This window comes from Rhamphochromis longiceps, linkage group LG6 (genome assembly GCF_057381845.1).
Source record: "Rhamphochromis longiceps isolate RC_006_pf linkage group LG6, R_longiceps_female_GT1.1, whole genome shotgun sequence".
In the NCBI taxonomy this organism is placed as follows: domain Eukaryota; kingdom Metazoa; phylum Chordata; class Actinopteri; order Cichliformes; family Cichlidae; genus Rhamphochromis; species Rhamphochromis longiceps.
In genome coordinates this window covers 19727333-19752163 of record NC_140562.1, presented here as the reverse complement: position 1 = coordinate 19752163, position 24831 = coordinate 19727333, and the positions used below count along the sequence as shown (strand labels likewise).

Sequence of the window (24831 nt, the reverse complement as noted above, 5' to 3'; positions counted from 1 at the left end):
GAAACAGAGTAAGTGAGAATTTGTGTGCGCTCTGCTGGAATTGGAAGTGTGTATCTGTTTTTGTATTTGTTTGGTTTGTCAATGTCTCCCTGACTCAAGTCTGGATGTAGGAACTTAACCTCAGCAGATCAAGCTTAGAGATTCAAAGAGTATCTGCCTGCAGTAGAAAAGCCACGATCGTATCACGTCAAAGGTGTCGGGTGTGTAAATTGTACGCAATAGCAGTGGTATCAGGCAGATTAGGATTCAACTACTTTAATCTGCCCCTTTATCTAAACTCGGGATTTTACATCATGAGCCGACGTCAGAGAAAACATCTTAATAGAAGAAGCTTAGGGAAAGGTGCCATTGATCAGACTCCACTGAACAGAATGAAACCAACAACAAACTCATCCAACACTTAATAGTACAGCTATAGTACAGGGAGCCACACACACACACACACACACACACACACACACACACACACACACACACACACACACACACACACACACACACACACACACGATAATTACACAAAGATCTAAATACAAAAGCAATCAAAATTTCTAAACCTCAGCACCAATAAAGCCTAAAATATTGAGTTATATTGAATTCAGTTGCAACAAATCAAATTCACAAATTCAGATCAGATTCACATCTGCCAAAAACACAAATGCTAAACCTTTAAACTCTAGAAACCAGTCAGTGACATCATCCTTAACATTCAATCTGCGAGGCACACCACTGCATTAGGCGACACTATGATTGACATGAGCCCAGTGCTTTATTTTGTTTTGGTTTTCTTGCTCTTCCTATAAAAACTTACACTCTGAGATCGAGAAGTCCCCATCACTGACATTGCTTAACTGTGTCACATTTAACAATGACAACTACTGCCAGCTACTTCAGTTAACCTTTTTCAAAATGTCATATTGGTGACTCATTTATTCACATTTTCGGATGGGAGGAGGGGAAGCAACAGAGTAAATACAATTTTTTCCCATTTGCCTTTTCACAATAATAAAATTATATACTCAGAAAATACCACACAATACTATGCAGGTACTCAATAAACCTAATTTCGATTTATAACAAGAAGATTACACCTAAGGAACATATTTATAATCCATCAAAGAAACCTAAGTGAAGTACAGAAATTAGGCATGTTCTGATAACTCATTAACAATGTGTCATGTGAGCAGCTGTGGAGACGTTTCCACATGTGGTGCCACACTGTGGAAACAGTTGAGCAGAAGGTTGAGGCAGATAGTAGATTCCTGAGGTGGGATCTGGTGCCACTTTAGGAGAACCAGGCAGGATTATTGATGGGCCAATTAGCAGCCAGTGTGTGTGTCATCCCCATCCACAAGGGACTCTCTGATAATTAATGAATAATTTAGCATGCCTTTATGTAAATGCTAGAAGGGGGTAGAAGTAACTGGAATCCCACATTCCTATTGTTACAGATTTGACAAAGTACACCTTCGAAGCACAGGGGAGGGTGGGGTGGGGGCAAGGGGGTCCCTTTTGTTGTGTGCTCTGATTTGTTTCCAACAGCAACAATAATTTGGAATATTCTCCTAAGGAGAAGAATGATACATTTACCCAAATCATTTTTCCCCATCAAAGCCGCCATGTATTCAAATGCATATAATTATATAGTCTTTGTGAACTGCATGCTTATTTTGCTTGTGTTCCAGCATGCCGCGCTGTGATGTGGATTCCAATGAAAATGTATCATAATGAACAAGTCTCGTCTGCGTGCAAGGCTCGGGTTACTTTAATCCCTTCCTTTGTGAAACATCTGTAGCTGGAGTGTAGACTTTAAGTTTAGAAAGAAAACCCAAAACGCTCAAAAAGAATGACAGTTTGACTACATGTCTGTCAATATGTTACTCTTTAGAGGGACCTGTACTCTAGACTGAGGATTTAAAGACATACAATCCTAATTTAAGACATCAGACAAGAAACACCAAGTGATTGCAATTAACCAGCTGGTGGACATTAAACTGGGGTTGCTTTGAGTCCTGAGAAGCAAAACTGTGAGCGTCTGATCTCGAGTCAGTAACCGGCCCACAGCCTCATCTTGAAAAGCTTTTTCTGCTCGCAGGTGGGAAATTTATTATCTTTATTTTAACCTCATGTGGGACCTCTTGTAGTGATTATCTTTGCTCTGCTTAAAAGGAAAACTGCGTGTCCATACTACAGGTTTACACTGGGCCTATCTGTGAAGGTTCTGTGCCTCGCAGTGGTTTGCGGTTAGCTTTATGGTCTGGATTGAGCTGGATTTCACTTCAGTCTTAACGAGGTGACAGTGAACGCTTTCCTCCTTGCCTCACTGGTCCTTAAAAACCCTTTTAAGGACTTATGGAGAGCTGTCCGTAAGGATGTTAAAACATCACTTAACAAATCAATGCGCTCATTTGCATGCCAACGGTGATGCAAGTGTATGTTGCACGTGCGTGTGTCGCCGATGGTGTGGGTGTGTAATTAAAGGCACATGTTGTGTGCAGAGCCGTTGTCAGCGGCAGACTGTTTTCATTCGTATTGATTACGGATGTATAAAACAAACACTTGTCAGATTTGGATACATTAAAATGACTGTTTCAGAACAAGCTGATTAAAAACATCCTGAAAACCACATTCAGTACGCTTGACAGTCAAACATCGTGTTTTCACGTTTAAAAATGATGATCCAAGGACACTGAATCGGTAGTCGGGACCAAGTTTTGTTTAGTCATATTCTTTTTGGGCATTTTATTAAATCAAATCATAAATCCGCCCATCAAATTTATATTTTAGACGACATCTCTAATGGAAACTGGTCTAGTAGTTTTACCTTAGTACAGCTTTATTATCTCACTTTTTGATTCTCTTTTCCTTCTCCAAGTTCAGCAGCCTGATTTCCTTCTCCCTCCCTTCTATTTGTTCTCCCACTTACCCCGTTCTTTTCCTCTACCAGTCATTTGATCCTAAGGATCAATTCCTCTGGAGTTTCCTTGCCCTGAGGTTGACAAGCACTCTGATTAAAGGGCTTATTAGCTTGCAGAAAATGAGAAGCTAATTGTCATTGTGAAGCACGCAGAGGAAGCCTGTAAACAGCTAGAAGAGAGGGGGCCCCCAACATAGAAAGGCAAGGGGGGCGTATGACGTAAGGAATGAGATCCTTAAAGCAGCCATGCAGCTAACGAACCATTTCCTTTATTCTCATATTCACACACACCAAGAAAAACCCAGATGGGCCGCGTGTGTTACTTCAGTCCAAAACCCCACCTCCTTTCCGGCTCAGCTAATTAGACAGGTCGCAACTGTGAGAGTTCTGGATATGGTTCAGTGGAGGAGGCACTCGTCGGCAAGTGGAACCTGAAACTCTAACCCTAATTCTCGGCTGCTCTCTCCTCCCATCCTTCTCATTATCTCCCGACCACTTAAAAAGCAAGAATATCATGTTAAGGGGTGAAAAGAAGCAGAATGAGTAGTGATTGGGAAAGTCGCCACAAAACAAACACATCATGGTGGATTTGATCCAACTTACAGCCCAGACAATGGAGTAAACACTACTGATTGGGTGGCACTGAATCCAAGTTAGATAACAATAAAACTGTGGTGTCTGCATCCATTTAGATTTAAGTTCATGCATGACTGTAAAAATGCAAACTAAACAATGATGCCTTAAAAAAATACATTATTATTACAATTGTTATTAAAACAACTGCTAACATTATTATCATTATTATTATTATTACTACTACAACTGGCAAGAACCAAGAGAAGCTAAATCTTAAACACTGTTCACAAGCACCTGCGAAGGACATAACCATCTGTCCACCTCCACTCCAAAAGCCTAACAAGCTAGCAAATACTTCACCGGTGCCACAACGCAATGGGATCAAGTGAGCAAAAGCTAAGTCAACAGTAAGAGCTGATTACACACAGAAACGCTGAAGAGGGCTTCTGCTTCTGGATGAAAGAATATTTGGATAGCTGTTGAGAGAGGCATTATTGTCTCAGATGATTACAGAGTTGGCTGCAGGACTGTGTGGAGGTGTGGAGGCTTCTCAGCACAGATTGGAGATGATTAGGATGAATGGCTCAACTGATCAGCTTGAGTGTAGTTAGCCTTCAAGCAGAGGTTATTAGGGTGTGGGGTTATGTGGAGCTGCAGCTTGTTAGTGCGAGACTGTCTGCGTATGTATGTGACTAGCAGCTCCAAACCATAAATACATCCTCAAGGAAACCCATGGACTATGCTCATGAAATGTAGAAGGAATATGCATGAATTCAATGTGACACATTTTGCTTCATTTTCAGAAATATACCGTTACAAAACTAAATAAACACTCAGAAAATACCACAAGAACAAGAGTATACAGCAAAGCATCCCTGCTTTGCGCTAAATTCTAACAAAGTGTCCTAAAAAAAACACCCTAAAATAAGATTGCATCCAATTTCCATCACACAATTTTATTCATGCAAGCCTTTGTTTTTGAATATGTCAGTCATCTTCTGGGGTCTTTGAATGTTTACACGGCATTTCCTGGGAACCTATACAACAGCTGTATGGCTATTTCCTTCTCGTATGGATAATATAAGTATGACAAAAACGTCTTAAAGAATTTATCTGCGTTCATGCTCCAAGAAACACACCCTTTGCCCCAACTCAAACGAATAAGTACAAGTGTTTCTTTAAATAAAGCCAGGATTACAAACACGGATATTCAGGAGTCTGAGATGCAGCACAGAATAATGCTGCAAAAAAAGTGCCTCAGTACACTTTGGCAGAAGTAAAATGAAAGCATGGAGGAGTGCAGGAAAGGGAGAAAGACAACATTAGTGAGTGAGTATGTCAGCAGGAGTGGATCATCCCATTTCTCAGGCTCTCATCGGGTCCGCCATTACGTCATCGAAAGGGAGGATAAACGAGGGGAGGGGGAGATGAGCAGGCAAGAGAGGGAGGCGAAGAAGAAGGGGGGACAGCTCGTAAAACACCGAGCACACAGTAAACATGTCTGCCCTTATGCATGACAATACCCCTTCAGTGAGCGCTGCCTGATATTAGCCAGATAACCTCCCTCTACCCCACGTGCTAGTTCCCATCCAGCAACAAGGCTTTCAGTGGAGACGCCAGGGGAATAGATTAGCACTAGGCTAACATGGCAAACTGTCTTCTATTACCGGGGGCCACTCTGGGATAGACGACGTTAAGGTTTTCACTCACTCAGTCATTCACAAGTGCACAAGTATTTCTTAGTGGTTAGTGGCTGGTCGCTGCAGTGGTTTACCTCAGCTCATGCATGGGTTCCTGTGGGGTTACTGTGAGAATAAGATGTGGAGGCTGGTGGGAACGGCATTATGCGAGTCCCAGCGGGTGTCTGATCAGAGAGTGCAGTACGGATGAGAGGTGAATGTAAACAGTCGTGATCTTTGACTTTGTGTAGCTGGTGGTCTGAGCTGGGGAGCGATCATGTCTGGCTGTGTGACTTGTGGGAAAAAATGCAAGACACATTTTTGTCTTCTGAGTCTACTCGCTTACATTTCGGATAGTTCCTACACAAATCACGCTTTACAGTAAACTTCCTAAAATCTTTATCCAAGTCTTTCAAACTATGTTGTCAACTTAAAAAAAAAATCTTATGTATAAGATTTTCATGTCTTAATGTAATAACATGCCTGCTGAATAACGGGTTTCTTGATTGCATAGTTTTTTGCAAAGTGTTAATGGCTGTCAGCACATAAAGCTGACAAACTTCAGATTTCAAACAAGTTGAGAGTGCAAGGCTTGGGGGGGTAAAGGTGATATGTCTCAAATAAATATGACATTTGTCTTTTAGCAGCCATGTAGATGTACCTCTGCGGGCAGGATTACTGTGATGACATCACAATAACAGCTGTATGGCCGAATGACAAAGTATGAAACACACTCACATCACTGTCCACTGCAAACATCATAATTATGATTATATCAATATTTTCATTTTAACTGCAACAGAAGCAAAGCTAGAGTTATCCAGTGCTTGTAGAGGTTCATCTACCTGAGTCTAAATGCTGGAGCTTTTAAATGCACTGACATGGGAACAAAGGTCTTAAAATAAAAGCAAAGACATCACTGATAAACTCTTCAGTAATGGATAACAGAGTCACTCAAAGCTTGTTAGCACAATCTGACTGGACCATATACACACACTATATGTGCAACTGGTTAGCAACAGAGCTAAGCTCCAGACGTTACTCTCAGACATCAGCAAACATTTATAATTCAAGAGAGCTAAGATGTATACTAGCAGCCGCAGACTAATGTGTGCGGCATGTGAGGATGACTTAGGTCATAATAATCCAACATTACAGGAATAATGCACTATTCTGCCTGGCAATGCAGAGAGAAGCCTCTTGACTTCAGATGTTTTCAGTTTAGCAAGTTTGCACTGAAATGATGATTATGTGTTTTGCATGAATGATTGATAGCATGTGTTTCAGTGCCCTGAGCACTCTAATGTGCTAGGGTCATATAATTACAACTTGTGGCTATAGAAGCTACTCTTTAGCAAAGCTTGCAAAGTGTTCCTTGAGATCTAAAGCAGCATATAGTACATAATGCGTTGTAGTGACATCACAGTCACACTGAAAATCCGAGTAGTTTCTTATATTATAGCACAGGAATAAACCGTGCACAGAAATTCAACAACATGACAGTTTCAGAGTTTCTGCATAGAGTAAGTAAATCAATGGGAGGCATAATGGTCGTCTTTGATGAGTTACACAAGGTTCTTTGGCATCCAACACCCACAGTGTCTTCTTGTGGCCAGCATTCTCTGTGGCATTGCTTCTGACCAATCACTCAGCTGCCTTTTCCCATTCACAAAGACGAAAGGCTCCCTCTTTCTGTGAGGCCAGTATAGCTGATGCCTCTGTCACTCCTTTGAGCGAGTTGACACTTTATAAGACGGAAAAGGCCAAAAGTAAAGCATGCCCGTCTCTCCCATGTGTGAGGTTTGCAGGTCTGTCAGCAGCGCAGCAAGAGCACAGATGAGTGAAAGAAGCCAAACAGCTGAAGCAGGGAGCAGCAAATAAGCACTGGAGAGTTTGGTTAAATGGCAACACGAGAAAAAAGTAACAAGAAGCCTCGGCAAGTGCATGTAATGGCAACCATGGAGTTAAATATGTCTGATTAGACAGCTTCACTTTTTTTTAATAATGAAACTATTATTGTGATTGTAACCATATTACATTTTAGGCACAAGCTGATTGGTGATTATAAAGATTTCATCCAACACCAATCTCTGTCTGCATTCGTATATTAGTTTAACATTGATCTATGCACAATAAAATAAAAAAACAGCAGTGTTTAGCTCAGTCTAGCATCACGATATACCCACAGCAGATGGCTGCTCTAACAGACTGTGGTTTAGCCCGCCCCATCTCAGTAGCTCCAGTGAAACTTGGAGCCATGACAGCAAAGGTAAACACTGATATGGAGACAAATAACAGTCAAATTTACACGAGCATGCACACAAGATCACCTGCTATCGCTCTAATGGTTAGCAGGCCTGAAAAGCGAGGTATGGTCGTACATAGTGGAATGTCAGCGCGGCTGACAGTGCCCAGAGAAATGTAGTTATCTGGTGGAGGAGGGATCAAGTTCTTAACCTCTCCTTCGACCCCCTGGTAAAAACAACAAGCAGCCCCTGATCTCCGTGGCATGCTGCCTCAAGACCCCTGTGTCTCCACAGGGATGCATGTGTGGATGTGTGATGGACCACGAAAAAGGGAGTGTGCCTTTACAAGAAAGCATTTAAGTATACTGTGTAGGCACTTCCCTTAAGCCGCGGAGGTGCTGCTCCGCCTCCTCCCCCAAAAATCCAACTATTCTTCAGACCTGTGGTTTTCAAGTGGAGCCTTCAGTGTTGTGTAAGACATTTGTTGAACAATAAACTGTCTAGGCATAAACTTGCAGTTAATCTGTTGCCATGCAACACACTTCCTGCTAAACATTAGCGATAACTTATGACACTTCTAAAGGAAAGCATTATGAACCCGGCTACAGTTTGATGGTAGGCTTATATCATCTTTTTTTTTTTTTTACCCCCCCAACCAACCATGAAACTCTGAACAACAAAAACAAGCTGCCGATTTGCGGAGCAGCACAATCCTTTACTGAGAGAGGCTTTTAATGGCCTTTCCAGATTGGGCCCTAATTAGCTGTTAATCATCTAAGGCTCATAACCAGAGTGGAGACAGCAGGCCTGTGTGTGTTTGTAAGCGAGTGTGCATTTGCGTGTGTTTGCGTGTTCTCTCCTGCTGTCTATCCCTGTGTTGCAAAGCCATTAGCAGCAGACAAGCTAAAGAGAGCCAAACAGCCCATTAACTCCTTCACTCTTCCTCTCTCCTCTCTACCACGCTCATCTCTTTCCCAACAGTACCACAGTTGCCAGCTGACACCCTCTAATGCCAGCTATCTGTCATGACCAGAGACCTGTCCACCCACACATCCCTCCCTGAACCTTGGTGCTGTTTCTATGTGATCTGTAGCATACGACTGGGCCTCTTAAAATGGTAAAACTACAAAGACAAACTGCACTCCCACACTCACAATCCCAGCTTTTTTTTATTATTTTAAGCGAAACCAACAGATTCCAGGAAGTGATTCAGTCCAAATAAATTAGAAAATTATACTTAAACTGACATTTGATAGCAAAGCTTTTATTCACAGTCCCTCTGGGATGAAACCTATTTTCCTAAGCTTGTTATGTTTCTGTGCACCTACACCTGCCTGCTGGTTGTACGTTGGATCAATATCTCAGTTTGGAGAAGGAGAGAGAGAAAAAGCAGAGCGAAATTTTACCAGTTTGAAAGCAGCATTACTAGTATGGCTGCAGACAAAATAGAGTCCAAATTGCATCTGCAGTGCCAAATGGAGCACAAAGGACAGAAGCAAGGGGGAAAAATGAAGAAGTAGAGGAGACCAGACTGGCACCGGTCCATGAGTCATTTGGTACCAGGCCGTGCGAGTGAGAGAGGGTGTGAAGTTCATGATTTTCAGGGTTTTCATTGGTTTTTAGCATTATTTTTTTTATCATTTTTATCGTTATCTCTGTTTCCCTAGATCTTTTCCCATGTGTTATGAATAAATCTTTTTTTTTTTCCCTCGTACCAGTACTTGCTTTATTTTATTTATCTGCGACTCCATGAAAATACTGTCGGACATAAAACTTTGCCAACTGTGGCGCAAAAAAGGTTGGGGACCGCTGTTGTAAGGCATGTATCTTGTAAGGCGCTACTACAGCACTGTGAACAAGCATTAGGCAACAGTGGTGAGGAAAAACTCCCTTTTAACAGCAAGTAACGTCTGACAGAACCTTTTAATTTAAGAAACTAAATAAAAACAATCCAAAACTTTTTAAACTTCACGCCATTAAAAAAAAAAACAGTTGGACTAGTGGTTCTGTTTTTTGTTTGTTTGTTTGTTTTTTTAATGCATAACAATTTCCCAAATATCTGTCAAATATAATCCTCATTTAGCACAAATGAAAACTCAACTTTTCCTCCCCGTGAGTATAAAACACTGCACAACAGCCTGCAACGCTGCCGCCACAACAAGCGTCCCTCTAATACATCCACAGCGGGCTGCATGCTGACAGCCAAAAAGAGGGAAGTGTGTGATTAATGATAGCAGCATGGTCATATCAGCAGGCTAGCTAACAGACCCCCACCATAAGACTGCACAGGTCACAGAGCACACCCAGCATCATCAGCACCCATTACTACTGTGGGCACACATCACACATGGAGCTGCCACTGCTTTTACCCCAAATATGTAACTGAGAGCGAAAAGTGGCCTGCGCTAGGCTCCAGATTACATTGCGTTATAACCCACAGTTTAGTTTTCTTCTGTAATTGTGTTTATGCAGACAGACAGACAAAATTATGAATAAGCTTTATTTGTAAGGGGACAGCTGTCCTTTCACTGTCAGCATGAAGTTAAAATGTTTTAAAGATAAAAGGGCTAAAAGCATAAATGATAAGCAATTTCAGCAAAGCAGAAGAGAAAATGTTAACCCCCCATCTGAGGCTCCTAGATCTTCTAGCGCTGAGAAATCTGATCCAAAGTGTTACCTTAGTCTCCCAACAGTGTGTGTGCATGTTGTGTAAAGCACAGAAGAGAACATCTAGAGTATAATGAAAACACGGCAGCCACTCTGACAACATCTGACGTGAATATACACACAGAATATTTCTGCCTTTGGCCAGGCGGACCGGAAAGGGAGATCAGAAAGTGGATACTGCATAATTATTCTGCACAAAAACACAGTTGCAGTTGCACACACCGGCATGTTCCAGATGTGTATGAACAGAGCAGAGAGAGGGACCGTGAGGCTGCATGGGGATATTAGATGGGGCAGAGCTGGATCAATTTGCCGGCAAAGCAATCTGAAAGTTGGGACACGTGAGAGGAGGGGAGGCTCAGGTAACAGGAAGAACTGTGTGAAGGTCAGGAAATAACACTGTCTCTTTAAATTAGCATTTCCAGCTAAGCTTGGGGCTCAGATGGCCTGCGCCATGTGCCATATGAGGAAGAAAGAAAACAAGGCTATACATGAATGACGACACAAAAACTTTTTTTCTTGCCTAGACTCTATGATGGCTTCAGTATATTTTTAATGCACACTTGCTTTAACCTGGATCATACATGGGACACAGCATTCAGGTGTACTTTTCTTACCAGTCGATTAATGCGCACAAACTCTTCTGGGGTTTTGGCCCAAGGTGGCAGATCAACATCAGAGACTACAGTGCCATCCTCCATCACTCCCAGGCTGTAATTGCTGGCGTTAACAAACATCTCAGGCAGATAGTAGAACTCTGGGATCAGCTCCTGAAAGGGTAAAGCACAGACACATAAATGAACACACACTGGTTATCGGGAGAAAAGGGGGAAAAAAAAGCAGTTTGAGAATCTGCAACAGTTATCGGACATGATGCTGCAGCTGTAGAAAGCTCTGCATAATCACCAATGGAAATTTAGAATAACGGCAATGCTAGATCTGAACATGATGTCCAAGAAGATAAAGGGTATGTTCACCCCTGGGTCTGTGCCTCACAAAAGGTGGCCCTGAACCAGTTCAAATAATCAAGGTACCGCCCTCACATGTGAAACAGTGCTGTGTGGGTGTGAAAGGAAAGAAAGCAACTGGGCTGGTGCTTCTACAGATGTCAGGGAGTAAATAAGTAGAAGCTTTACCCCCCCAAAAAAAGAGTGTAAAGTCCTGTGAGTCTTGATCAGCATAAATTTGATGAGTGTGGTTTTGCAGACTCCAAGTCAAACTGTGGGCTAAGGGAGGTGGACGGCCTCCCCAAATTAAAGCACATTATGTTACAACTCAAAAAGCCCTTTTGAAGTGTTGAGTAACTCTTTAAGAAGAACAAGAGCAGGGAAAATAAACACAACGAAGCAGCACTGTTTTTGTATATAGATAGTATTGCTGTATTGTTTTCTGAATGGCAGAATTATTTGTGGAAATTACATGACGCTGGTCTGTTGTAAAAAGCCTCTGAGTGCACTCGGCTGTGGTTTCTCCCTATTCTGATGCAATGATCATATTCTTTGTGTCTAAGAAAAGAAAAAAAAAAAGGTTCACTTCTGATTTTCCCCTCTCTTCCACAACAACAAAGAAAAGTCAGCTAAATTCTCGTCTTACTATGATGATTTTATTTGGCTGTCACAAACAACACAGCATGTTTTCAATCTGCACGAGAGTGAAGAGAAATGCAAGTATGACAGGAGATGTAACCCTATATGTTTAGCCATTTGTCATTCTAAACAAAGCAGAACTTGCCACAGTGAGTATAAACATTAAGATTGTGTTTGAGCTTAAAAACATGTAGATAAATCAACAACGCTTCCCAGGCTTTAGCTGTTGTGTTATTGTTGTGGGTACGTCTCACAAACTTCGACACAATCAGGACACGGGAAGGCTCAGTTCTTGGCTGTGTCATGCAAATAAGGAAAGGAAAGTGGAGCGTGAAATATATGGTATTTTGCATTTTTCCCCAATAGACTGAAAAAAATGAAGGGAAAGCAAAGTGCCTTAAAGTGCATTCTGTCTTATGGTCAGCAGGGGGCAGTTGCAAAAAAAGTCAGATTATAAAGCATCTATGGAAAAATTACCCTTCATCCTATTTGACTGGGGAAAGCAGTAAACAGTTGACACATGCATTTATACTTTCAATCACTAATTTATATTCTTAGTGAATAAAACAGGATGATCATTTCCATATTACAGTCCTCATTAGAGTCCAAAAAGATGCTGTAAGATGAGTGTGATGATGGGCAAATTCTGATCTCAAGCCAATAAGACAGGACTTCACAAACCAGTGGGTGATGACTTGGTCCTAATTCAAATTTTTAATATACAGTCCATGTGCTCTATGAAGACTTGACAGGTTTTGTGTAACAAAATACATAATTATATGAACTATAACTATCTATAACTACATTCACCTGCATATACAGAAAACACTATAAAGAATCAATTATGGGCATTTCTAAGGGAATTTGGTGACAAACATGTTAATAACCTAGCATTAGAAATGAATGGCCTACCTTCAAAACTAAGTGGCGATTGGCTGACAGCTAACACTCAAAGCAAAAAAAACCAAAAAACTAAACTCGGAAGTCAAGAAGCATTTTGAAAAGATTCAATTCTTAGCATATGTAACATGATCTTTACAAATACAAGCAAATAATAACATTCCTCTTATCAAATTAGCTGCACAATATCTCCCCCTCTCATTAATGGGGTGAAAAGATCCAATCAAATGAGCAAGCAAACACACAGCTTTAAAACAACACGGCACTTCCTCACTTCTGAAATCTCTTCACTCCACAAAAGCTGACCTAAAACTAAAGGTCACCTTCTTAACGAGGCCTCCTGCTCACCCGGGTTCACCGGCTACAGCCTGCTGTAAATTTGAGCAGGAGAGAGCGGCACCCGTGCACGCACGCATGCACATACCCCAACGAAACCTTGAGGGCTTCACTCCCCAACACTCAAGCCTGCCTTACATGGACCATTATGTGCAGTGGCCCTTTTGCTCCAGCCTGGTCAGAGGCCAGCCCCTCTGATCCCCAATCCTGTCCTGTCATGGGTCACTGGAAGGGGCTTTGGCCTCTGGGCTCTCCAGCTACACTTCCACTGTTGCTACTTCTAACCCCTCTTCTCTTGTGTCTCCCCCTTCTGATGCCTGTGGGCTGAGGCTAGGGGTCAGGGGATTGGGGGTGGCAGGTCATTCTAGCGTCACCCAGGCTAGAGACACATTGAATCTAGGTGTTGTAGCCCATTATCACCCCTTCTTTAACAGTGGCGTATGAAAACACAGGGGCTTTTTGCCCTCTGGCAGAGACAGAGGGTTGCCATCAATGGTCCCAATACTAAAGCTAAATGGTGTACTTACCCTACTGAATTGATACATCTCACTCCTAATTCCTCTACTGCTTAAAAGAGGAATTAAGCAATATGGATGCGACTGGACTGCATCCAGTTGGTTGCACACATTCATATTTTGAGCAAAAACAGAAAAAGGAGCATGAATGTGTGCATCCAACTGGATAAAGTCGACAGATTTTCATTCAAAATATGCTAAAAATTCAAGCTGAACATGGAAACAAACTGACGACGTCCAGATTTCCTCTTTGTTTTGATCTGAAGTTGAGCTCTCACAGTTTGATCCACATTGACAGGTTGGGACTAAGAGAGCAAACTAAGGCTGTTGTTGGGCTTTTGCAATCAAGCATTGGCCAGCTACACAGTAACACAATCCACATGTTTTATCAGAGGGATGCGGGAGGGGGGTAAACGCAATCAAGCGTCAAAACCCCCAACACCACTGCTGTTCCCCCATCCAGTGACCCAGTGCCGGGAGAGCAAGCAAAACTCAGCTTTGACAGAGAATGTCTGAGTGTAGTTGTAAATGTTTTAGGAGAGCAGTTAAAGTGTGCGCTGGGGGTTCGAAGGCGCTCGGTATGAGAATGACCTGTGCCGTTTCAGGGTAGATCCGTCGGCGCAGCAGAGTTTGGGGGCCCAGTGGGCAGGGATTCAAGTCCATGTTATAGCTGACTGAATCTGAGACAGACGGCTGGGACAGATGAGGATTAAACCAACGCTTTGATCAGAAGAGCAGGAAGCTATCATTGTGTAGGGACAATGATTGGTAGTGACTGGACATTACTCTTTTGAAACCCTCTCTTTTTTATGTGTGTTGGACTTGGATTTATTCTCCTGCAGCGCTCGGGACTTTATCGTCCAACTTCTATTATTTTTGTCCCCAGATCCATTGTGAGCATGCATAAGTATGAATGGTACCTTAACATCAGATGTGTCTCTCTGGCAGTTCCTCCAAGCCCTGGATACTGAGGAGAAGGTGCGGTCAGCATGGTCAAACTTTCCTCCTTGGAAGTTAAGGAAGAACGTGGTGAAGGGTTCCTGGAAATTATAAAGGTTATGGTTAAGAATATAAACTGGGGAGTCTACTCCTATAACTGAAACCACCCAATTGCTTTTTCTGCAATGAAAACATGGTTGTCAACATGTCTACAGTTTGAATACACTCTGTCAATATATTTGACCTAGAATTGACCCTTTCTGCACACCCTGTAACAAACTTAAAGCCAAAAATGAACAAGTAAAACAACAATATTCCCAGTGTGCTACTAAAATCAATGCACATGTGCTGCTGATGCATTTCTAATCACGTATAATCTTGTTAGGGCAGATCAATAGCCATCTCTCTGATGCACAGGCACACTGTGCTGTACCACAGCTATAAACTAATACTGTAAATAGCTAATTAAGTCCAGCCTGAAATGACGCAAGCCTCATTTATTTAATCTTTTTAAACGGTGGGACAGTGAGCAAATTGATCTTGTAGTTTATACATCAGTGTAAAATCTTACAAAATACACAGTTACTACACAAACCCATTTTCATTTCATATTTAAGGTTAAGTTTGATCTTTAAGCGAGAGTTATAAATGAGTGCTTCTGGTAAAGTGGCTTTAGAGTAAGCTGGCTAATGATGTGCAGAGATCAATGAGGTAACTCTACTGGGAGTTACAGAGACAGTGAGCTACTGGGACAATAACAGCAGAAAACTGCACGTTGGAGAAACTTAGTAACCTCCCTCTCCCCAGAGTGTAGTATGGAAAGATTGATGGCATCCATTCAACAAAGGTACTACAAGAGAGCACTCTAGTGCAAAATATACACCACTAATGTGCTTCAAAAACAAACAAAATCACATTTCAGTACCTGTTATTAAAAAGAAAAACCTTGAGAATTTGCATCAAGGTGAAGGTCAGACCTTTAGGTGCACTGCTTTTGCTTTTCATTTATTATCACCCCATGCATGCATGCTATGCAATATTTAGCATGCATATACTCTTAATTTGATAAAATCCTAGGTCTAATTAAGAATACATTCATGACCTCCACATCATGAATGTACTGTTCATTAAAAAGAAGAATCCAATTTAAATACTGCGCTTAACTACACTTTTAAAGAGCAAGGTGAAATTCTTGCACAAGCATAATTATTTCATTATTTTCCAGAATTTATATTAAAAGTCACGAATGCTCCTAAACACTCCAAACGTGCACTGCACTTACAATACGTAGCAGCCACATCAGGGTGAAGCTCGAGGTGGAGTAGTGGGTGCCATAATGGAACTTCGGCACCTGATCATCCTCCCAGGTCTCATATCGTTCTGAAAAGAACGCTGCCCTCTTGGGGTTAAGAGCACCGATGGGCTATAAATATAAACAAACAAAAAATAGGTCAAACATGTTAAACAGCTAAACTGAAAAATAAATAAATACGACAAAACAGATATTAGGACACGATAGATGCGTGAAAGTAAAAAAAACACAAACCAAAAGCAGGGAGGCAGTACTGAATTTTACTGTGAATACAGGGACCACTCACTGCTGCATAATAGTTGCAAGGCGAATGAAGCTAATAACCATTGTGCTATCTCAAATGAATATTAGATGATGTTTTCCTTCAGACAGATCAATCCTTTCCCACAGAGTGCTTTTTAGAGGCTGTGAAACCGAGCCCCTGCAGCTGTAGTCTGTCAGAGAAAACTAATGTGCTCCAATGAAAGAGTGCCTACTCAGAATATCAATAGCAAGGCTGTGGGTTCCTTTAATTTTTACTTTTATTAATCTGTAACTAATACACTGGTCACCAGCCCTATTTATAGTCCAGAAAAAAAATGGTTAAATTGCATTAATTTTCCATTGCTCTTAAAAAAAAAAAAAAAAAAAGCCAATAACCCTGTGCAGCTCGCCTATTATTTAAATACTCATTTATAGAAATCACTTTCAGGCTGGTTCAATTTTTATTAGTCTTCTGCAGGCTGTGCCTCATTCCCTCGAACCACTCCATCATCTTGCTCCCCCCCCACACACACACACACACACAGCAGATCAATGGTAATGGAATGATGCCCTTTTGAGAATGGGGGCCTAGTAGGGTGTGGATCAATTGGATCTCTTTCATATCATAGGGTGCATGTCACAGCAAGACACATACAGGGCAGGTCTATGATATTGATCTGTGCAATGGCTACTGTTTTATGTGGGTGTAATGGTGCATGCTTGTGTACCTGTGTGTGTACTGGGAGTGATGCACACGGTCCTGCAGTTATTGCTGCTTTTTTTTTTTGTTCAATGCATGCATTTTTTTGGTTATTTTGTAAATAGTGCTCCTGTGCGTATGTGCATTTACACAGCGAATTGCCTTGTGCCACAACACTGTGCAGATCTATGTTGACAGTGATACACTGTGGGCTTCCTCAGGGCCACTGGGGTGGGTGAGTACACACAGTGAATTATACATCACACCCATTGGCCTGATTTATAGCCCTAATAACAGTCGGCTCATTAAAAAAAGAAAAGGGAGAGGAGGCATATAAAAAAAAAAAAAGAAAGAAAAGACTGAAAGTGCCACAGTGACAGGGAGAGAGGGAGAATTGTGTGTGAGGGCACGTGGGGGCTGTTGGTTTGCTCGAGCCCGACATTGTTTACTGCTGTAAATTACTGTGGGGCTAGCGCTCTCAGCTTACAGTAGCTACAACAAAGCGGCAGCGACGGTGCCGTACATCAGAGCAGAGCGGCCGGCGGTGCGCTGGTGGAGCGCCTGCTGCTGCCCCATCACAGATTGACCCAATACGTCGTGGCAAAGAATAGCACTCTGATGAGCTCTCAGACAAATGAACCGATCACATACTTTTAACTAAAGGGTACACTACAGAAGAAAACTGAGCCAGAGTTTTCAGTAAAGATGGGGAAAATAATGCTGAATTAGTCTTAATCTGTTCTAAATCAAGAAGGCAGCTGCAGATGGTGTAACAGTGACATTTTAAAACTGCTATGGTGAGATGTATTTAAAAAAAATATATATATATATATATATATATATATATATATATATATATGCGCCTACTGGTGTTGGCCAGAGGGGCCGATGGCGCGATATGGCAGCCTCGCTTCTGTCAGTCTGCCCCAGGGCAGCTGTGGCTACAACTGTAGCTTGCCTCCACCAGTGTATGAATGTGAGAGTGAATGAATAGTGGCATTGTAAAGCGCTTTGGGTGCCTAGAAAAGCGCTATATAAATCCAATCCATTATTATTATTATTATATATTATGTATGTTATCCTGCCTAAACTCTCCTCCTTACCCAAATAATCAGAGGTTTGGGAACTCAAATATTTAAAAAGTAATTTTTTATATGTAGGCATACCAAGCGAAAAACACTCCCTCAAGGAACAATAAGCACCTTCCTGAGAAACTATTATAAGAACATTACCTAGTGCTACGTTGCTTTTAAAACACTAATGGGTCACCGGTGATGAAGTATAATGGCTCACCGACGATTTGAGCATCAGTAGGGCTTTGAGTCATAAATCACAAGAGCCTTTTGAAGAGAGTGTTTATGTATAATGTCCTATTTAAACAGTGAAAATGGTGTGGAGGGCCTGGGGGGATAAACATATGGGGCGAGTACGATGAGATCAATACACCATTAGCTCATGTGTCTGTGAGCAGCACGTTATAGCACAAAGGTACACAAGATGCTCAGTAAGTCCTATTTTCTTGCTATGTAAATGCAGAGTACATATTAGATTAACAATTGTTTGAATTATTTGTTTCATTAAAAGCACAGTAAGAGTGGATTTATTTATTTACATATTTTTGCCTTTTATGAATAGATGAAGGCGTGCCTTTGCTGTAAGGACACCTTGTACGAACACTCAAGTTCAAACAGATCAAATAACAATTTTCTTTTGTAAAAATCGCCCCAAAGATGAATTTTATCTGTTAAAATGTCAAATTTAGGTTTGGTTTTGTTATATAAAGCATCTTTATGAAGAACAAGTGGATTTTTGTGGGGAGATGTGCGACAGTATGCAGAGCTGGGGTGCAAAAAGGGGTGGAGGAATAAAAAAGAGGTGTTAAAACACTTGCAGTCAGATCAAGCGAGAGCTTATCGTGACTACAATGTTATCTCGGGGGTCGGCGTTTGATGTCAGGTTGAGGTTAGAGTTTATGATAAGAAAGTCCCTGGGGTCAGAATGGCTCTGGTAGCAAGGAACATAAATTCTGTGTGGCCTCTGTTGTGCTGGGAATGATGACAGTGTGTGACAAACACACACACACATTCATAGCAATTTGGCTTCTCAATGTCACTGGAGGCTTCGCAGATGACCTGTTTCTACAAGAGACAACCACCAACGTGACATTAGAGGGGGACAAGAGAGATTTGAAGGGTGAGGAAGAAAGAGAGCACGAGAGGAAAACAGAAGGAGACAAGAAAGAAAAACAATAGAGCGCAAACAAAAGAGGGGAAAATGGGAAAGTAAGCACAGTTTTGAATGGTGCAGACACACACACACACACACACACACACACACACACACACACACACACAACTAACTGAAGGTCACCAAATATTAGGTTGCAAAGAAAAGAAACGGGGAGCACAAATGATTGTAGGAGCAACATCGTGTGGTGGGGGTTTGATTTGAAGGGCTGCACAGAGCTGCTTTGCCTTTTTCCAGACACCGCAGTCTGGCACGGTCCAGTAGTCATACATTAATATCACACGCGTGTCAACAACATGAATAAAACAGATGTAATAAAGATTGGCTCTGCTCCCTCCCCTCCTTCTTGCTCTCTCTGCTTCCATTCTGTTCTTTAAAAAGAAAAAGGGTTAAAGGGATGGGAAATAATGTTGTTCTCCCTTTCTCACACTCTCTCCTCCTCTTTCTTTTGCTTTCTGATCGTCTTTCTGTTTCTCCTCCTTTTACCCAACTCTCCCATTCATTCAAGTCCCCGGGGCGGCGAGGCTTGACTGAGCACAGAGGCTGAGCTGTCCAAACTCCATGGCAGTGCAAAGGAGAAGAGAAGGAAGCAGAAATGAGCTAAGAAACCACGCGGGAAGGCTGCGTGGTTTTTGTGCCTGTGTGTGTATTGGTGGGGCAAATACAACTGTCACATTTCACCCTGTTGGGCAACATCAAGCAGGATAAACATAAGAATTATGCAGCTGCTTACAGTGGATAAAAACTACACTGGGAGGGATAAAAGCCGAGGACGGAGACACAGAGGAGCAGATTGAAAGTGAAAGCAGGACTGGAGAGAACCTAAGGGACAAGATGTTTGAATCTATGTGACAGGGAAGTGTGAAGGAATGAAAGTGTGAGGAGATGGTTCACTTGTGTTTCATAACTGTGGTATTTGTGCAGGACAATAGCGTTGCATCTGGATTATATTCTGCAGATATTTGTTCTTCCTTTCATTTCCAATGGTTGATGGCAGTTGATGGACTTTAATGAATGCTTGCATAAAGAAACAGCAATACTAGGCTTGCTGTCCCCTAAATAAATAAATAAATTTAAAATTGCTGCCATTACAGAATTTTCTTGCAAAACTAAACTAAATCTGCATTGTCCTTTTGAACATAACATGCAAAATGCCAGCAAGTCAAGTTGATGGTGGCTCAAAAAGTAGAGCCAGAAGGTCACTGGCTCTTCCTTTCTGTACCCAGCCAACACAGTGAACCCTAATTTCCACCCATGGATCCATCTGTGTATTAGTAACATATAACATGACGGTATAACATGTATACCGTCATGTTTGAACAGGACTGAGCGAAAATTATGAAGAGTTTTTGGAGAGTCTCCATGAAATGCTAAAACACATTATTAGGGAAACTGGACTTCCTAGATCGTCTAATCTCACCCGAACCAATGCAGACTCTAATTTACTTACTTATCGTTTTATTCAAAGAGCGATATCTTTGAAAGAAGACCAATATGTTCCACTTTGTCTCATTAAAGGACTACCTCCACGTCTGCACCTGAACAAATGACCTCCAGCATACCTCTAAAAAGCATTTGCTCCAACAGATCCCCTGTCCATTAACACATGCTTTCTTTTGCTTCCATGGCTGATTTATTCAGTCATTTTCCTACCAGGAGCTTGACACTCGCTCAATCTTCCCACTCTAAAACTAATCCTGAGTCCTCCCACCGCTGGACTGTTCATCCACCAACGTTAGCTGACAAGCTAAGGGGTGTGCTCTTTTATTTTTTTGCCTTTTTCCATCTGAGTATGTACGTGTAAAAGCGAGGGAGTTAATGGGAGTAAATAATTGCGTGACTACCTACAATTATGGGGGAGAATCCTTTAGCGATGCGAGTGTGTGTATTTATGTGCCAGGGAGCATTTCAGGGCAGGTTTCATTGTTTTAAGCCCAATCACTCGATGCCTGGAGCTACCAGGGAGTATTACTTCACTTCCTGCTGTGTTGTGGAAGGTCAAACTTGAAAGAATTCAATTAGGAAACTTTGATTTATGGCCAGAAAATGATAGCTAAGCCACAAATTAGGAGCTGCAGACTGAGAAGATGAGGGGCTTACATATGTTTTAAATGCAGCAGGTCAAGATTGCCTGAACTAGCAAAAGTCAACAACTAATCATACAGATTAGATGTAATGAATACCACTTGCAGTTTTGGGAAATTTGTCACATTGTTACTCAAATTTCATATATCTGTGAGCTGATGAAAACTGTGCAAATCACTGCATATAGAATCACTTCATCAACATAGATAGCATGACGCTAGTAACATAAAAAGTTTCAAACTGCACTATTCTATCAATTCTTCTCAGACATCTGAAATACTTGGGTCGTTACATGGGAAAAATGCTCTGCACGTGTGGAATCCTAGCAATCAGCCACCGGTGATTAAAGAGCAGGTTCACTAAACTATGATCAATGGCAATTACAAAGCAACAAAATTGACTTTAGGAAGAATGCACACACAGTTATCTGTGTGTTAATGCCCCCCCCTACTTTTTCAGGGAATTAAGAAGAAAAAAGATCCATTATAGTGAAAACAGGGGAGAGGAGTCGTCTCCACGCTCTTACCTTAGACAGATCTCTAAAGTTGCTGGGCAGAGTGAGGTCAAGCTCCTCTGATTCATAGTTGGTGATGACCCATGGAAAGACTGGGTACTGGTTTAGGTCATTATAGGTACGGCCTGGAGGGGAGACAGCACGGGGGAGAGGGGCGACAAATATTGTTAAAAAAAAAAAGTTAGCATCATAGACTGTTAAAATGTGCACAGCACCTCTGTGTTACACCCTGCAATAACATCACACAGGTGCTGAGCGGTGTCCTCACCAGAGATGGTGTTCAGAAACATCAGGTACTCAAAGTTGGATATTTCACGGCGCTGCCAGCGCTGAGTCATGTTGGATGCCTTGAACAGCTGCTTAGGTGTGGCCAGAGAGATGCGTCTATAAAAAGAAATGGAAAGCTCGATATTAAAATCTTTTGTAGCCGTTCAAATCACAAGAACAGCAGACTGCAAGAATAAAAAGCCCCAGGCTTTATTAGACTTTTGCAATCCAAATGTCATTTTATGAAAAATCTACCGAACTTACAGTCTTGCTAATTAAGAAGACAAATGCGCAATAAATTGGGTTGAATACACATATTTACGTGCATGTGTACACACACACAGGAGGCCCCAAAGAATGATGTATGCTGCAGGACAAAAACGAATGACCTCCAATCCAATTAAAACAAAAGAAAATGATGAAATTAATCAATGTCAATGTGTGAGATTATGGTCATTAGGCCTTGCCAAAGAAAAGAAAAGAAAAAGAATGTGAAAACATGACTTCCCAAACACAAGTGTACTTTGACACATTTTTTATATTGTCACCAAGCAATTCTGTACATCCTTTGAACTGCTTTAAATGACATTATAAATAGATATGGAGAAGTAAAGGAGAGAAAAGAAGGAATGCAAAACTGGAAAAATGGTTGAAAACAGAGGGATTAGATTAAATTATGAACATATATTGGACTTTTGCTTTAATTTGTGCATCTGTGTGTGTGCATAACTCTGGACATGAAGCTAAATTGTGCTGTGCTGGCTGTATGAGCTGACGTGCACCGGGTTGCCCTGAGCAGCCGTCCTCAGGTCGTAGAGGCAAGGTGGCCGGCAAACTAGTATGATTAATGAGCCGAGCACACACATTCACCTGCCCTAACCCTGTGTGTTATACACACAAACTCTCCTACACCCACATTAACTCATTACTGGATGCACTTCCTCACTCTACTTATCACACAGCCCTCACTGTTATGTTGCCACATGTCAAATTCTGTGATGCTTAATACCAAAAAGTTACAAAAAAATTAAAAATATCATCTTCTCAAAATACAACTCAAAAATCCCATCAGACGGGCTCTGGCACACCTCAGATTAAAAGAGCCAATCACAAATCTTTAATCTTATCCACATTTTTTCCCCTCAGATTGAATTTTTACCATCACCAAAGCGTCTTGAAAACTGTCTTGCTGTGAATTTTGTGCAAGATTTGTGCAAAACCAACACCATCGGCTCCAGCAATGCGTGCACACAGAGTGGGCATGATGTGAGAGAGGGCTGGGGGAAGGTGTGTGCCCTGCAGGCTTACAAGCAAGTATTTGCTTCACTCTGGTGGAAATAAATAAATGAACTGGACTATGTTTGTGTGAAGCCAATTATATCTGGGGGGAGCGGGGTAAGGAGTGGGAGGGAGATTAGTGGCCAACCCCATGTGTACATTTTTGAGAGAAACAAGAATAAAAACTATTTGAAATTTTAAAATATTTGCATAACACCACCATAGATGTTCCATAATCCTCTTCTGCTCCCCAGTTACCATTTTTAACCCCATGAGATTGTACTGCAACAGCAACAAACACAACAAAGCAATCGCGCACGTCTAACCTGGTCTGTGGAAGGCCAAAGTTCGTGCCCACGCCAACACGAGGAAGACTGTGAACCACCTTCTTTACCGTGGCTGCATCTGGGAAGTTGAACATGACTGCCGCTGCAGAGAGGCACAAAGCAACAAACAGTTATCAAGGATTATTTCTTAAAGATTAGAAATCACAATAATGACAACTTTTGATTGCCATTTCTCCACAATTATTCATTAAAAAAAAAAAAAAAAAAAAAAGGTGTGTGTGTACTCAATAAGAAGGTGAAATGGTTAGGCATAGACAATTATGGGGGATGCCTTACTCCTGTTGGCCATGAAGACTTCCAAAGCAGTATTCTGCAGGAGGTAGCGTCTGGAAAAGACTGCACGAATCTCCGAGAACAGCCATTTTCCATGAAGACCTTCTGTGTAGGCTAGAATCTGGAAAACACGAAAGAGAAACCAGAGAGATGTGGATTCCAGTTAAATAATGAAAACAGAGCGTGCAATGGAAATTAAAATTAAAAATTAAAAGAAAAGGAAAAAAGAAGAAGAGAAGGGAAGAAGGAAGGCGAACAGACCAGAGGGCCGGGTTAGTTCATTTTTCACAGTGATGGCGTGACGGCTCGAAGAGCACGATTAATGTCTTATATTGATCAGCCTCAATGAAAAAGAGATTCCTTTAGCGAGAGAATGGGCGCTATTCAGCCGGACGCTGTGAGGGAAATGTTCTGTTCACTAAAAGATCATCTATTAAGCGACAGTTTGCTGTGACAAGAAGCTATTTTATGCAAAACATCTGATTACAACTGGTCTCTGCATTTCCTAGGAGGTAACTGACACGGAGGTCAGACGATATTATGTTACTAAGCTCCACATTTAAAAATGCTTCGATGAACTGAGCTTAATCTGTCCCCATGGAGACCGCGGTGGCTGTCAGAGTGACTTGTTCTGACGGCTGTCACAGCTCCTGACAGACCCGCATGCTTAGCCCTGCCCCTGTGATTTGTCCTCATACTAATCCAGCACTTAGGTTGGCTACTAACCTACTTAGCACTGCTTTGTTAACTAGGTTTTTATTTCAACCTCTGCTTTTGGTTTCAAAGGTGCCCGCTGTTATAAGGCAGAAAGGTAAAATGAGCACTTCATGTTGTTAAGATATGATTTTGCAGCATCTTATTAATCAAAGGTATTCAAATTTGAGCCGGCACGCTGGGCTTAGTGTTAAGCTGAAGGAGCTCATTAAAGGCAAGGGGACAGAGAAGAGGACCAGCTGAGGCCTTCAGCTAAGGAGCGCTTCCCTCGCTGTCTCTCTGAGGAATAAGACCTGCCTGCATCACAGACTCACTTCAAAGTCTCTGGAGTTCAATTAAATGTGGATTAGTGGCCTGGAGAAGCTAGCCAGCACCGCATCCTCCTGCCTCCCATCTCTCTCAAGGCAGCTTCAGATGATTTAACCAGTCACAGCCAGCCTAAAGCCAAACCCATTTCCAAGACTTTGTTTGTTTGTTGTAAATACAGTGT

The 24831-nt window shown here is 41.7% G+C and overlaps 1 protein-coding gene across 8 annotated transcripts in view; it reads right to left on the bottom strand.

Annotated features, from left to right (window-relative positions):
- Positions 1 to 24831, bottom strand: part of lrba (LPS-responsive vesicle trafficking, beach and anchor containing) — a 172696-nt gene that overhangs the window by 23974 nt on the left and 123891 nt on the right. For all 8 annotated transcript variants that reach the window (XM_085409606.1, XM_085409607.1, XM_085409610.1 and 5 more), the window contains 7 exons: positions 23631 to 23748; positions 23334 to 23436; positions 21731 to 21846; positions 21475 to 21587; positions 15644 to 15784; positions 14343 to 14462; positions 10703 to 10855 (listed from right to left, as the gene is read on the bottom strand). In XM_085409606.1, the coding sequence (XP_085265732.1) occupies positions 10703 to 10855; positions 14343 to 14462; positions 15644 to 15784; positions 21475 to 21587; positions 21731 to 21846; positions 23334 to 23436; positions 23631 to 23748 (864 nt within the window). The remainder of the gene's footprint in view (positions 1 to 10702; positions 10856 to 14342; positions 14463 to 15643; positions 15785 to 21474; positions 21588 to 21730; positions 21847 to 23333; positions 23437 to 23630; positions 23749 to 24831) is intronic.